This window comes from Podarcis erhardii, assembly GCF_964252035.2.
Source record: "Podarcis erhardii genome assembly, chromosome: 17".
In the NCBI taxonomy this organism is placed as follows: Eukaryota; Metazoa; Chordata; class Lepidosauria; order Squamata; family Lacertidae; genus Podarcis; species Podarcis erhardii.
Window position 1 is genome coordinate 34,868,501 of NC_138515.1, and position 16,224 is coordinate 34,884,724.

Genomic DNA, 16,224 nt, shown 5'->3' on the forward strand with positions numbered 1-16,224 from the left:
ATTAATCTGGCTGAACATTTTAAGCAGCAGCACAAATAAGGATGCATATGGCAGACTACATTTCTTCTTGTGAAGTTGTCTGGTGTAAAAGAGCAAGATATTTTTCAAACAGAGTTGCTACCACAGTTGTCACATCCAGCCAAAACTGCAGTGCCTGTTAGTTAGACAGATGGATTTTTGTCTGCAGTGTTGAATGAAAGACACTTTCCAAGCTTATATGCACACTACCAATGTATGATACTGTTCTTGGTCCCTCTATTTCAGGAATATGGGATTCCCAAGCACTTTGGCCTCTTCTATGCCATGGGCATAGCTCTGATGATGGAAGGTGTCCTCAGCGCTTGCTATCACGTCTGCCCCAACTACTCTAATTTCCAGTTTGGTAAGTGGGTGGCTTCTTCTAGCCAAGGAGCTAAGAAGTTTGTTTTTTTCTATGGATGTTTTGAACAGAGTCCCCAAGAACTGGTTTCGGATAGCTGAATCAGTGGCGGATCTTGGGGTCTCAAATTTCAGCGGCATCCCGTGCGACACCAAAATTTGGCGCTCCATAACATATCGTAGTTGCAGCAGCCCCAGCCTTGCCCCCAAGGCAACCAAACTGGTTGCACTCCCCTGAATCTGCCTCTGGCTGGATGTTTTGGGTTTCAGTGTGCTCGAGGTCCTCTTTCAGTTAGGGAGAACATAGATCTGAACACTATAGTAGCTTGGGAGAGATGTTGCTTTGAGAACTTAAGAAGTGGGACAGGGGAATCGGTGGCCACATTCTTTAGATAATGTGTTGTTTGGGGCACTGGAACAAAGACTCTCCTTCAGTCACAATTTTCCGAATTTTTGCCACACCCATGGGAGCCCAGAACTCTTACCTTGAAGAAAAATAGGAACTTTTCTCTTAGACCATAACATGCTGTAAATTTTATATCCATATTCCACAATCGTTTCCATGCTTCCTTGTCTATATTATGATCAATATCTATTGCCCAGTGTATCATTGAGGATTTTACTTGCTCATCCTTTGTCTCCCATTTCAATAATACTTTATACATTCTAGACAGCACTCCAACAGGTCTCTCTCTAGTTGTGATATTTGTTCCCCAAACCCTCGTATCCTATCTTTCTTAAGTACTTCATTAAATGATGATATTGTATCTACGTTGTTAATTTTCTTGATAATTCCTTAAATTCTTTTAATACACACTCTCCTCCCTCTTGTTTCAATAAATTTCTATAAGTTGTCCATCCTTCTATCATATTCTTTTTTTTTTTTTTACTGCTATAGCTTCCAATGGTAAGAACCAAAGTGGTTTTTTTTAACCTCTAATAAATTCTTTTATTTATCCCATACTCTATACAGATTCTTCCTAATTATATGATTTGTAAATCCCTTTATGAACTTTCACCTTTTCATACCATAAATAAGCGTGCGAACCAAAAATATTGTCATGACCTACTAAATCTAGAATATGTGACTTCTCTAATGTCATCCATTCCTTCAACCAACAAAGACAGGATGCCTCATAGTATAGTTTCATATCCGGCAGGGGGAAATCTCATATTTCTTTTGCATCTATCAATATTTTATACTCGTTTTTCCCCCTTGCCAAATATATGTAGAAATATATTTTGGCCATGTATTGAAACTATCTGTTGCCTTTTCTCCTCCTTTGACAGACACCTCCTTCATGTACATGATCGCAGGGCTGTGCATGCTGAAGCTCTACCAGACCCGCCACCCTGACATCAACGCCAGCGCCTACTCGGCCTATGCATCCTTCGCAGTGGTCATTTGCCTTGCTGTGCTCGGAGTGGTAAGCATGTATTCGACACCCTCTGCCCTTCAGAGAGAGGGACCAAATCAGCAAAACTTGGGGGGGAGCTCTGAGATTGGGGTCAAAGGCAAATAGGCTGTAGCATCTGCAACAAAATTGCCTGCGCAGCCTTACTCTCAACCTCTGCAGGATTCTCGTGGTTTTAGGCTCGGGTTTTGCAGCAACCAAGTATTAGAAAAACAACCGCTACAGCGCCTTCCATACTATCCTAACTGTTAAGAGTTTCCAAGCGCCCAACTTATTTAAAGGACTGTGTTGTTGGACATGTAACACTGTTGGTCTAATGGAAGTATGTGAAATGTAACCGATATGCTTTTGTGCTTAATTAAACCATTACGTGTAGTACTGTATATAAGGAAACCATTATGATTGTAACTAACGCCTTATCTCGGTGGGGAGGGGTGTTATGTACTTAAATTCTCACCCTGGGCCAGCAGGGGGATACTGTAGATAGGTTTTTTTTTACTCAGGTCCACATATTCAAATAAGGGATCGAAAGTGACGTTCAGTGATTGGATAGTTACAGAAAGTTGTTACAGTTACATTGTACTGGACCTCTATATAAGCAGGCTGGCTGAACCCTTCAGTTCAGTTCTGTTCTGGCCTCTGAATAAGCAAGAGCTGTTTGAAGAATCGCTGTGTCGTCTGATATGTTCACCCACAACTTAACACTGGCGATGAAGGTAGGATCGATAGACATCAGTGCACAGCCAGATGCGGCCACCCTCTGAGCTGAGCTGAGCTGAGCTGAATCACTGAGCTGAAACACCAAGCGAAATCACTGAAACTATCTACAGTATCCCCCTGCTGGCCCAGGGTGAGAACTTCAGTACATAACACTAACACTCACAGCCCTTTATACAAAAGAAGTGCTCTGATTAAAGCCCATTATTTTGCTCTAACTGCTTTGGGAACAGTGCTCCCTTGGTGCATGTCTCTCCCCAGTACTTCGGCTGCTTGTCGCAGATGCCGGAAAAGTTGCAAGGTCTCCCGGGACATGGGATGGCTGTTTCTGTACTCTGGGTTATTTGAGTATCTACATCTTCAAACCATTCTAACGACCAGACATAGATAGGTTTGGAAAATGCCACCTGTCTGTAGAGCATCTATAACCTCTCATTGCAGAGAAGGAGACCTTTTTCGTAACTGGACATAACGCACAATAATTCTTTTTTTGTTTGCTATCAGGTTTTTGGAAAAAATGCTTTGTGGTTTTGGATCCTCTTCTCAGTCATCCATGTTGTGGCCTCACTTGGACTCAGCACCCAGATCTACTACATGGGCCGTTTCAAGATAGGTAAGTTTGATGGCAGGTGATTGACACTTCAGGCCTCCTAAATATATTCACCTGGAGGTAAATCCATGGAACTGCTCAGCCTTTTACCTTTAGGATTGTAGCCCCAGAGATAGAATAGGAGTGGTGTTTATTCCCTTCATACTGTTTGTTTCTGGTCTATTAAATAAAGGGAGTTTCACCTTGACTCCCTATGAAATCTTGCTTTTTTTAAAAAAAAATATTTATACTTTTCAAGTTTATACATTTCACTAATTTTACAATCATTTTGACATTTCAAAACTTGACTTCCTTCCCCCTCTTTCTGCGGTTCCTTAAATTTATTTTTAATATCTCCTGCATATCCAAATTAACTTAATTTTCTCATTTACTCATCTTCTTTAAATATATACTTTGATGAAACTGCAGGTTATTACAAGAATCCTGCCAATGTTCTTATCTGTTTACAATTTATCTGTAAATAGTCAATAAACCATTTCCATTCTTTTATAAAAAGTTTGTTATCTTGATTTCTATTCTTCTGGTAAGTTTCACCATTTCTGCATATTCCATAAGTTTTTGTATCCATTCTTCTTTTGTTGGGACTTCTGCTTCTTTCCATTTTGGGGCAAATAACATTCTTGCTGCTGTAGTAGCAGACATGAATAAGTTTCTATACAGTTTAGGTAGCTCTGTCCCTATAATTCCCAAAAGGAAAGCTTCTGGTGTGGTTTTTTGTTTTTTACAAAGGTTATTTTAAACATCCTTTTCATTTCATTATATATATCATTTCCCAGTAAGCTTTAACTTTACTACAAGACCACCACATATGATAAAAAGAACCTTCTTTCTCTTTACATTTCCAACACTTATTTGATTTAGATTTATACATTTTTGCCAATTTACTCAGTGTTAGATACCACCGATATATCATTTTCATAAACTTTTCTGCTGTAAATTTATATCCATATTCCACAATCGTTCCCATGCTTCCATGTCAATATTATGACCAATATCGATGGCTTTGCCTCTGCCTAATGTACTTAACTGCATGCTGGTGCTGGGCTGCTTGCGAGGACTTATTCACCTTCCTGCCAGTGGCCCTTTACTCAGGGAGGAGGCTGGTTGGGGGATGTGTGTCTGTGTAAGTGCTTCTGCTTTAGTGGGCATTTGGGGGGCTGGGGGGCTTTCCAACGGCAGCACATACATTTATCCTTCTTTGCTGTGCCGTTACGCTCCTCTCACTAGCATCTTTCCCCCTTTCTCTTCTCCTTCACTGGGCTGCAGATGTCTCTGATCCAGGTAACCAGCAATTGATGTGAATCCTCTTTCCCTTTGGGCTGAGCATGCAGAAGCCTTGGCAACCAGAATAGGAGGGATGTTCATTCTTCTAACACTTTAGGGGAAGGTCAATAGCTTGGGCTAGGGCTGGGCGATACCTGATTTTCAACATCGCGATATATCACCAGCTAAACATCACAATATATCACAATGTCTGAAATAAGGATGGAATTACGTACAATGGTACCTTGGTTCTCAAACTTAATCTGTTCCAGACTTTTGGTTTTGGAATGCTTTGGTTTTGGAACAGACTTCTGGAACGGATTAAGCGGCAGGGCTGTGTGGCACTTCCCATTTCAGCTCAAGTGGCAAAACAGGATGTGCCCCTCCACCCCCTGGCCATCAATAAATGATTCTGGATCAAGCAGGGTCCAAACTGCTGACCTGATTTATGTGAGGGAATGCAACTCCATTCAGAACAGGTTGGAAACAATTTCTTGTACCACATTAGGCCAACTAGTAGTCAGCTCACAACACTATTACATTATTAGTAGAGTGGTACCTCTGGTTACGTACTTAATTCATTCCGGAGGTCCGTTCTTAACCTGAAACTGTTCTTAACCTGAGGTACCACTTTAGCTAATGGGGCCTCCTGCTGCCGCCGCACTGCCAGAGCACGATTTCAGTTCTCATCCTGAAGCAAAGTTCTTAACCCAAGGTAATATTTCTGGGTTAGCGGAGTCTGTAACCTGAAGCGTATGTAACCTGAGGTACCACTGTACAGTGGTACCTTGATCCTTGAACGGCTTGGCTCCCAAACAAATCAGCTCCTGAACGCCACAAAACCAGAAGTGAGTGTTCCGGTTTGTGAACGTTTTTCAGAAGCCGAATATCCGACGCGGCTTCTTCAGCTTCCAATTGAGTGTAGGAAGCTGCTGCAGCCAATCGGAAGCTGTGCCTTGGTTTCTAAACTGTTTTGGGAGTTGAACGGACTCCTGGAATGGATTAAGTTCGAGAACCAAAGTACCACTGTACATTATTATTCTAAGAAAATTTGCAAGCCTTAGGGCACAGTTGTTCTTGAGCTACAGTTTCCATCATGCCAGATCATTCATTGGCCATGCTGACTGAGGCTGATGGGAGTTGTAGTCCAACAACATTTGGATCTCACCTTGTTAGCTACTCCTGCCTTACAGCGCTGGGATGTTTTATTTGTTTTTGTGGACTTTATAACCTGCCCTTCACGATCTGGTCCGAGGGCAGGAATGCAGCACCCTTAACACAATCAATAGCAATAAAACCAGAAACACATAGAAGTTGGAAACTCGGTAAAATAAGCAATGCCAGCAAGACGCTGTACTCCTCTATTAAACAACAGCGCTACCGGCCCAGATTTTTGGCAAGAACGCGTCTATTCGGGGCACAATCTTGCTGAATGTGCAAGATCTCGCAATTTTGGGTGAGATCTCAACCAAAACTGGCATGGAATTTGGCCAGAAATCGTCAGCGCCTGGCAGGGTACATCGTCATGGCAGAGTGCGCGGTGTCCTTAGATAAGACGAAGCTCCTTCATAGGAGCTGTGCTCTGTTAGGTTTTCACCCCCTGTGCTCTCAATCTCTGGCAGACTTTGGGATTTTCCAGCGTGCGGTTATGGTCCTCTACACAGATTGCATCCAGCAATGCAGCTGGCCAATGTACACGGTACGTATTTCCCTTCTTCTCTTTAGCCATCTCTGGCCGGTTTGGAGAGCTGCTTATTCCCTTTTGCATCTGAGCATGCAAACAAGGGCGAGAGAGAAATTGCTATCTTGCTTTTATTATCAAAAGGAAAGTCCTCAACTCTGAACGGATCATAGGTAAAGGTAAAGGGACCCCTGACCGTTAGGTCCAGTCGTGGCCGACTCTGGGGTTGTGGCGCTCATCTTGCTTTACTGGCCGAGGGAGCCGGTGTACAGCTTCCGGGTCATGTGGCCAGCAGGACTAAGCTGCTTCTGGCGAACCAGAGCAGCGCACGGAAACGCCATTTACCTTCCCGCCAGAGCGGTACCTATTTATCTACTTGCACTTGACGTGCTTTCAAACTGCTAGGTTGGCAGGAGCAGGGACCGAGCAACGGGCGCTCACCCCGTCATTGCGGGGATTCGAACCGCCAACCTTCTGATCGGCAAGTCCTAGGCTCTGTGGTTTAACCCACAGCGCCACCCGCGTCCCCAAACGGATCATGCCTAATCCTTATTATATAAACTTAGAAATTTCAAATCCGTGCTTACTTTTCTGCTCCCCTTGGTGGTCTCTGGGAATAAACTGGAAGAGGACCAGACACTCACCACACACAGAGCAAGAGTGGTCCTGGCAGGATCTTTGCAGCCAAACTCCAAGAGAGACTGACACCAGTGAGATCAGTGTGGAGCGGAAGTCTATGTTGTCAGCACTTGACCTGGCATGGAGCAAAAACATCTGGAAATCAGAATTTTGGAGTGGGGAATGAATGGAACAAGAGAAGTTGTTCTTCCCAGTTAACTTTTTCAGGAGAAATGGTGCATTGCAGTGGTTAAGAGCACAAACTTTGAGACAGAAAGCCTGAGATTCAAAAGCCACCTCAGCCATGAACCCGCCTAGGGGGTCTTTTTAGCAAAGTGATTACTTCTTAGCAGGGTGGATTTGATTTAAATCAAATCGATTTAAATCACTAGTCAGTAAGACTTGATTTAAATCGTTTTTTACAGAAAGATTCATTCTTGCTGATATCATCTTAATATTTACAACCAGAGGAAGGTTTCATTTTTTGGAATAATAAATTTTCAGAGTAGTTTTTACAGTTACATCAAAAATTACTGATTTGGCTATACTATTAGAAATACATAGACACATAATTATGAAATTATTGTGAGGTTTAATAAGTTAACTTTATATTTCGACAACTTTTCTGCTGTACTTTATTGGAATGAGAAAAAGAATCATTTCCTTAATAACAATTTAACCAATTTATTTAACTAAAACAATAACATTATAGCCTATGTATCCATGTTTGTTAACTGATGTGGTTAAACAATTAAAAAAAAAAAAACCTTAGACTGAGTTTTAGCACACATGAAAAACTTAAAACAAATCCTTATTTCCTGAAGAATAGCCTTTGGACTATCATGTAACTTAAATAGAAAACTATCTTTAGAAATATTTTTCCTCCAAAAGCATTTTATTTGGAACATCAGGTTGAAACACCAGGATAACATGGGCTTTCTCTTGCTCCCTCCCTTTGCCTCCCTCTTTCTGAAAGATCAGACAAGACGTGTAGGAGGCGCTCCTCATTCGTTTGTGTAAAACCTTGAAATGAAAGCTTCAGGTTTCCTCTTTGTGGCCACAAAAGAGGAAGGTTGCAGACTTGTTCACTCGTCAGAAACTATCGTTTTCCATTGCATTTGAACCAGGCACATAACCTCATAATTATGTGGAGTATTCAGAACATTCAATTTTTTTATAAATGCTTAGTAGCAAAGCATCAACAGTTACCTGAAAACATTTTAAAAGTTTCCTCGCAGATATTTTGGAATCAAAAGGATGATCCGTCCCAAAGTGAGGCATTTTTCTGTCCCAAAGTTAAGCATGTACCGTATTTTTCGCTCTATAAGACGCACCAGACCACAAGACGCACCTAGTTTTTGGAGGAGGAAAACAAGAAAAAAAATATTCTGAATCTCAGAAGCCAGAACAGCAAGAGGGATCGCTGCGCAGCGAAAGCAGCAATCCCTCTTGCTGTTCTGGCTTCTGGGATAGCTGCGCAGCCTGCATTCACTCCATAAGACGCACAGACATTTCCCCTTTTTCGGAGGGAAAAAGTGAGTCTTATAGAGCAAAAAATATGGAACTTAACTCTCTCCCTTTGAAACCAATGGGTCTGATTTTTATCAGACGAGGTTTTAAAAGGTTTAGTGTGTTTGGATTGTCCCTTGGGCCTCTGAGTTTCCAGCTGCAATGGCAACTGTGACTTGACACACATTTTGGGTTTGCTAATGAGGGTTCTTGCTTCTTTCCTCTAGGACAGAATGGTCCTGCTTGTTGTTGGGAATCTAGTAAACTGGTCCTTGTAAGTAGCGAGTTTTGTGGATGTTTCGCATCTTCAGGGAATACAATCAGAATGGTCTTACATGGCCCCAGAATCCCCCCCCCCCATATCTGAAGTTTTTTATATAGTTTTGAAGCAGGAAGGTTAGAAATAATGTAAAGATTTTGTTCTCTAGTTGTTTTCTCTTCTTCTCTCCAGCCCCGGCCCCTGATAAATTTAATACATTTCCCAAATATCACTCTGATTATTGTTAGCGAAGAAACCTAAGTTCCCTTAAATGCATGGTGGGGGGGGGGCACACTTTTAGCCTGAGGACTGGATTCAGACCTGGTCAGCCTTCTAGGGCTTTGAATGGTGAGCAGGGCCAGAGCCAAAAAAGCAAATGTTGCATACTTTATTTAAATATATTTCATGTCCATTTTATGCATTTTTCATTCAACCCCCCCCTTAGTTTTGGGGAGAATTGTTTGTAAAATACAGGACATGTGAAGTTCCCTCGTCAGCCGTTTGAAGGGGCCTGATCCTGCAAACTGGCCCATGGCTGGAGGACCCAATGCTGTAAAGGGAGACCCAATTAGAATAAGTACTAGTTGCTCCTTAATTCTATGCAAGTATCTTCTTATATGCTTGATCTGCAAGATGGCAGCATCCTTCTTTAGTATGTGCAGTGTGGGTGGTGGGTAAATGAGCTATGTATCAGGATGGCAAGTTATGGGGGGGCTGCACCTTGGATAACATAATCCTTGTCCCTTTCCTTTCTTAGTGCCATTTTTGGACTGGTATATCGGCCGAAAGACTTTGCCTCCTACATGCTGGGCATCTTCATTTGCAATCTTCTGCTGTATCTTGCTTTCTACGTCATCATGAAGGTAAAGGAGTATCACCTGAAGCTCTTTTCTGTCATTATTGTGAGAACTTTAACAACTACCGTATTTTTCGCCCTATAGGACGCACTTTTTCCCCTCCAAAAATGAGGGGGAAATGTGAGTGCGTCTTATGGGGCGAATGCAGGCTTTTGCCGAAGCCTGGAGAGCAAGAGGCGTCGGTGCGCACCAACCCCTCTCGCTCTCCAGGCTTCAGGAAGCTATCCGCAAGCCTCACGCGCCCAGCGGGAGGTCCCGCCGGGCTCCCAAGGCTTGCGGACAGCAGCCCTGCAGCCCGAAACCTGGGGAGCGCAGCAGAGCGCGCCCTGGGCTTCGGGCAGATGTCCGCAAGCCTCACGCGCCCGGCAGGAGGTCCCGCCGGGCTTGCAAGGCTTGCAGGCAGCAGCCTGTTCTGGGGGCTGGGATCGGGGGAAGCTCGGGCTTCCCCCGCGCCAGCCCCGCGCCTGGGGGGGGGGAATATTTTTTTTTCTTTATTTCCCCCCCAAAAAATCTAGGTGCGTCCTATGGGGCGGTGCGTTCTATGGGGCGAAAAATACGGTAGCTTTCATACGCGAGCCCGAAAGATGCATTGTGTGAACTTACCAGTTCTACCTGTCTTGTGCCAAACTATAGCAACGCAGGGCTTGTTTCTCACGTCTTTTTGATAATAAGTTTTATTGAGTTTCCGCTTTACAAATGAATGGATGTCATTGAACACACAATGAACTAGCATAGTCCCCAATCTGTGTGATAGATTCCCCAAAGAGAGAGATACTAAAACTAAAGCTGTATCAAATACCCTCTCCAAGAAGACTGGGAATTTGGGGGTGTGTGTGTGATTTTTTGGGGTTATTTTTGACCAATAACCACATTAAATTAATTTTTTCATGTTTTGCCACCTTTTGCTACCGTATTTTGTATTCTGTCAATTTGTGTCAAAGTGCTATCTCCCATATTATGTCATAGCACGTATTTGCAAGAAGGCAATTTTAGATTGAACATTTTGCTGGGCTATAATTACCTCCTGCACGCCCACTCTAGTGATAGATTTACTTTCTGAGGCTCCACCGTAGATGTCATGGGGATTATTGGATTCCTGTTGAAAAGGTAAATCCCTTGCTACGAATTCCAGTTTTCTGTGGTTCCAGAAGACTATTCCTAACGCTTAGAATAGCACTGCGCTTGGGTGACATCCTCCAGCTGGTTCTTCCTCCAGGGTAACTCTCCCGTAGCCATGGGAGAATGTGGGGTTCTCATGGCCATCTGGCAACTGGCATTGCCAAGGACACCACCGTATGAAAAGTAACTTCCAGCAAATTGAGGCACATTTCTATCACTCTAGGTTCAAATCAATGACTGGCAAAAAAGAAGCAGCAGCAGCGATTTGTTTGGGTGGGGACAGTGGCGTAGTGTGGGTTGTCAGCACCCGGGGCAAGGCAAGTAATTTGCGCCCCCTAACCCGGTAGGGGCAGAGAGCTGCGAGTGCGAGCGCGCCCCCCCAGATGTTGCGCCCGGTGCGGCCGCCCCCCCTGCACCCCCCATGCTACGCCACTGGGTGGGGATCAAAGTCTTTATGATGCACCCCTTTGGCTTAAATGTTCTCCTGGGAAGTGTCTGCTCAAATATCATTTATTTGAGGGGATTATTTTAAGGTTTTTCCCTTTTCAGCTCCGCAGCTCAGAGAGGCTTCTGCTCATCCCTCTATTCTGCATCGTGGCCACAGCCGTGGTTTGGGCTGCAGCCCTTTATTTCTTCTTCCAAAACCTTAGCAGCTGGGAGGTAGGTTTCCTCATTTGTTGCCCTCTCTTGCGCTTCAGGCACAAAATACATGCATTTAGAAATACAGTGTGTACAGTGGTGCCCCGCAAGATGAACGCCTCGCAAGACGGAAAACCCGCTAGACGAAAGGGTTTTCCGTTTTGGAGGCGCTTCGCAAAACGAATTTCCTATGGGCTTGCTTCGCAAGACGAAAATGTCTGCGAGTTCCTGCGGGGTTTCCCCCCCCCCTTTTCTAAGCCGCTAAGCCGCTTATTTGCTTATCCGCTAAGCCGCTAAGCCGCTAAAAGCCGCTAAAAGCGCTAATAGCGCTAATCCGCTAAGCCGTCAATGGGCTTGCTTCACAAGACGAAAAAACCGCTAGACGAAGAGACTCGCGGAACGGATTAATTTAGTCTTGCAAGGCACCACTGTAATTGATTTCCTCCAAGCTTTCCAACGCTTGCAATGCTCACGAATTTCCAAAATGATCTTAACTGCCCAAAGCCACCCCCCACAGCCCTATAATAATAGAAACCTGCACATGAGCCACATGCTTAAAGTTCAATCCATGGAATTTCTGTTAAATTCTGTTCTGTTCTTCTGTTAAAGATATTGGGGAAAGAATTTGGCAAGAGTTGTGCGGGAGATCTTGAATAACTGCTGCCAGGCATTAGGCTAGATGGGCAAGGCCTTCCAGGACTGTCTGCTTGGCATGGCCTTTGCAATCTTGAAGACTTACTGCAGTAAACAGCTGCAGGTATTGGAGGGAGCAGCCTGGTTGCTGTAACTCTTTATTTGCTCTGCCTTCCAATTTGAATCCCTGTCTTCAGACTTACACCTCAAGCTCCTGGGCAACGTTTTATTTCTGAGTTGTTTCAAATGCTGCGACACGCCAAATATTAATGAGGACCAGTTGTGCAGAACCTGCCCTTTATTTATGCATAGTTGTCCACCTCATGTTCTTGGGAGGTCTGTGAAAAAGTTTATAGAATGTACCCAATATTCAGGATTGCAGGAATGAGTGGGGTTTGCAGCCAAATGCACAGGACATCCATGGAAGAGATAATCTTACAACTTCGCCTCTCCCCAAGCACTACAGGAATAATAGTGTTGCAAGCAATGAGAGCTGTTGCACAGGCTCCCCCCCCCCCATTAACACATATTAAAACCACACGACCCCAGAAACCTGGAAGTGGGGGGAAAGACTTGAAGAGCCTCAACAAAGCTCTGCCTGATGAGTCGGAGGTGCAGCAGGGCTTTGCTGAGGCTCTTCATCCTCTTGGCTAACAGCTGGTGCACAGGAAAGCTGCTGCTGCTACAGTTGCTGTGCACCAGCTGTTAGCCCAAAAGCCCCAGTGTGCTTCTTGGCTTGTGAGGAGATGCTCCCCGGAGCCCAAAGAGGACCTACGGGACCGCCTCTCCTGGTATGCCCCACATAGGAACTTACGGTCTTCAAACAAAAACATCCTGAAGGTCCCAGGCCACAGGGAGGTTAGGCTGGCCTCAACCAGAGCCAGGGCTTTTTCGGCTGTGGCTCCGGTCTGGTGGAACGCTCTGTCACAAGAGACCAGGGCCCTGCAGGACTTGACATCTTTCCGCAGGGCCTGCAAGACAGAGTTGTTCCACCAGGCCTTTGGCCAGGGCGCAGCCTGACTCTCTCCTTTGGCAATCTTCACAGAACTCTAGCCTAATGGTTGCCATTAATCTGATTTGAATTAATTTTATAATGAAATGATTTTAGAATGTTGTATTTATTTTACTGTTGTTAGCCGCTCTGAGCCCGGCTTCGGCTGGGGAGGGCGGGATATAAATAAAATTTATTATTATTATTATTATTATTATTATTATTATTATTATTATTATTATCCTGTTTAGGCTCCGGGGAAGGTCTCCTCACGAGCTGGAGGCGCCGTGGGGTCCTCCTTATTTCACTTCTGCATGCAGGGGGGCAAGAACATAACCCACGTGTAAATGGGGAGTCGCCTGTATCCTAGTCAGCCCCAGTAGTCAAGGGATACGATACTGCCAATGGTTTGCTGAAGATTTAGTAACAAGGCCTCTTCCAAAGTCATGATTATCTGCTGAAGGCATCGTGACATATATCCCCCTCTCTCCCCCCCCCAAATATTTTCCCCCTGCTTCTGGGAGGGTGGGGAGCACACATATGGTAGGAATTGCTCTACAGCACCAGAAAGACAGAACTTTTGAGACCGAGCTGGAATTCACGGCCTGCGCCCATCTTTTCTGTAGGAAACTCCTGCGGAGTCCCGAGAGATAAACCGCCCCTGTATCCTTCTGGGATTCTTTGACGATCATGATGTCTGGCACTTCCTCTCAGCAGCTGCCCTCTTCTTCTCCTTCTTGGTGAGGTTTTCCTTCAAGTCCCTCTATCAATGTTACGCTGGATAGGCTTCCTGTCTCACCTGGTTCCATGTCATAGCACACTCAGCGCCTTCGCACACATTACCTTAAATACTTGTTGTGGTTTTAATGGACATGCAGGTCAGACTTACAGTGGCACCTCAGGTTACATCCACTTCAGGTTATATACGCTTCAGGTTACAGACTCCGCTAACCCAGAAATAGTGCTTCAGGTTAAGAACTTTGCTTCAGGATGAGAACAGAAATCGTGCTCTGGCGGCGTGGCAGCAGCGGGAAGCCCCATTAGCTAAAGTGGTGCTTCAGGTTAAGAACAGTTTCAGGTTAAGTACACACCTCCGGTACGAATTAAGTACTTAACCTGAGGTACCACTGTAATTGAGAGAGAGAGAGAAGAGCCCTATTGGATCAGGCCAAAGGTTCAGGACCCTTTTCTCATAAGCAAGAAATGTGGACAAGCCTTCCTGTGCTAATTATTATTCCCCAGCAACTGGTGTTCAGTTTGGTAGGGCCTTAATCAATGTTTGTGTTCTCATCAATTACTGCTGCTGTGAGTGGTCACTGTGGCTTTTTATGCCTCCAAGTTAAAGTTTAATATAAATGGTCACACCCCCCCAAAATGCTGAACGCCTTCTAGGAGCCTCAAACAACATAAATTCATGCCAGAATTTGTTTCTTTTTATCTGCTGCAACTGAATTAATACATGAATTTCCTAATGGTGGCGAAGCTTGAAGGGCATGGTGTGAGCCCCCCGCCCCCCAACTCACCATCACCTTCTGCCCTGAGAGGGCACTGGGGCAGGGCATCATTTGTCTGGAACAGATCCCAAATAGGATCTATACAAGCTCCATCAAAGCCCAAGAATCAAGAGGACAGATGCAGCCCACGACAGCAGGCCCAAATTGTCCCAAGCAATCTTTAGCGAGCTGCAGTGGTTTTCTCAAAATGTAACCACATGTATTGTGCAAGGATAAGATGGCTGCAGCATTTGAATTGGGGGCCTTCTGCACACAGATGGGCCTTTCTGCTTTTAGATCCTTTCCTGGGCCAACGCCCACAAGAGGCTAAAATGTATAGCCTTGGGCGAGAAGAGTGCTGGTGCAGGCTGCTCTAGAGAAGCCCTCTCTTTCTGTTCCCCTGACAATTTGTGTTTGATAGGGTGGGGAGGAAGAATAAAAAGGTAAAGGGACCCCGGACCATTAGCTTTCGGATGGGGTGGTGGTGAACGGATTACTGAGATAGATGGTTACGGAAGTCAGCCACTTGCATTCAGCCTACTGTATTTTGTAGCCCTCATTAAATGCCAAATTCTACAGCTTCGGTCTTGAGCAATTACTTTGATTCATTGATTTAAAAATAAACGTAGCCCTCCCTTTAGTGTGTTGTGTCATTCGAACAGCAAAAAACAAATGACACAATAAGTTATGCATGAAGAGCAAAATGACCAAACCTGGCTACAACCCCCCCCCCCAAATGCTTGTTGCATTTGCAAAGGGATAGGTAAAGGGACCCCTGACAATTAGGCCCAGTCATGGATGACTCTGGGGTTGGGGCGCTCATCTCGCTTCATTGGCCGAGGGAGCCGGCGTACAGCTTCCGGGTCATGTGGCCAGCATGACTAAGCCGCTTCTGGTGAACCAGAGCAGCGCACGGAAGCGCCGTTTACCTTCCCGCCGGAGCGGTACCTATTTATCTACTTGCACTTTGAGGTGCTTTCGAACTGCTAGGTTGGCAGGAGCAGGGACCGAGAAACGGGAGATCACCCCGTGGCGGGGATTCAAACCGCTGATCTTCTGATCAGCAAGTCCTAGGCTCTGTGGTTTTACCCACAGCGCCACCCACGTCCCTTTTGGGGAGGAAGAATAGAAGCAGCTAATAATCAGGAATAGGCTTCTGCAGATAGAAAATTATGTGCCCACTCAAACTCCATACTCGTTTCCTGCTAAAAATAATCCCACGAGGGAACCACAGAGATCATTTACTTCCATCCCCTGCAGTGCAGGAATCTTTCATCCAACATGGGGCTTGAACCCATGACCTTGACGTTAGGACATTAGCTGTATCAACTAAGCTATCTCCCCACCGTTATTTGTTCCCAAAGGTTGGTGGGAGTGGGCAACACCATCTAGAAACTGAAAGGATCCTTTTTTCTGGGGCATCATGGTGTTGGCTCTGCTTCCGCAGGAGGCCGAGTTGACCTTTGCCTGCCTGCTTTTGGGTTTGCGGACGTGGGAGAGTGTGTTCTGCAGAACCACCTGGAAGACCAGACTCCAATCTTTGCCCTGCTTTGTTCTAGGTCCTGTTGACTCTGGATGACGACTTGGATTCTGTGCGGAGAGACAAGATACCTGTCTTCTGAACCACAGGAAGTTTTGGTGAAGTTTTGCTCAAACCCATTGTGTTGCCGGCCCAGGACAGTTGACGGAAAACAAACTTGTTGGTGCACACAAAGCGCATCAAGTACACACTGGGAAGAAACGTGTTCAGCTGGCAAATAAGGAAGACCTGAACAGAGGACAGGAATCTTTTTGCAACTGGAGGGCTCAGGCTTGTATGCCAGATTGTTGGTAGAAAGTAGAGAGATGAGAATAGTTAACTGGGGGGGGTGGGTGTTCAGATCTTTTTCAGCCATCTGATGAAGAATAAAATTTACTCCCCAATGTTAATTTTAGTGGTGGAACTTACGCTTTCACTCACTGCCGAGAAACAGTGGGTATAAGTGCAATAGTGATGAGACTTGAGAGATCTCTTGTATTGAAAAATCAAGCATGTATTGGCT

At 45.0% G+C, this 16,224-nt stretch overlaps 1 protein-coding gene across 3 annotated transcripts in view; it reads left to right on the plus strand.

The window, feature by feature from the left end:
• Nucleotides 1-16,111, plus strand: part of SIDT1 (SID1 transmembrane family member 1) — a 43,368-nt gene extending 27,257 nt beyond the window's left edge. For 2 of the 3 annotated variants that reach the window (XM_081844998.1, XM_081844996.1), the window contains exons 17-26: nucleotides 265-382; nucleotides 1,669-1,805; nucleotides 3,015-3,123; nucleotides 4,387-4,401; nucleotides 6,006-6,082; nucleotides 8,419-8,465; nucleotides 9,208-9,313; nucleotides 10,976-11,086; nucleotides 13,316-13,429; nucleotides 15,742-16,111. In XM_081844998.1, the coding sequence (XP_081701124.1) occupies nucleotides 265-382; nucleotides 1,669-1,805; nucleotides 3,015-3,123; nucleotides 4,387-4,401; nucleotides 6,006-6,082; nucleotides 8,419-8,465; nucleotides 9,208-9,313; nucleotides 10,976-11,086; nucleotides 13,316-13,429; nucleotides 15,742-15,804 (897 nt within the window). In that variant the 3' untranslated portion in view covers nucleotides 15,805-16,111. The remainder of the gene's footprint in view (nucleotides 1-264; nucleotides 383-1,668; nucleotides 1,806-3,014; nucleotides 3,124-4,386; nucleotides 4,402-6,005; nucleotides 6,083-8,418; nucleotides 8,466-9,207; nucleotides 9,314-10,975; nucleotides 11,087-13,315; nucleotides 13,430-15,741) is intronic. The other variant, XM_081844997.1, reaches the window with a different exon arrangement.
• The last annotated feature ends 113 nt before the right edge of the window (nucleotides 16,112-16,224 follow it).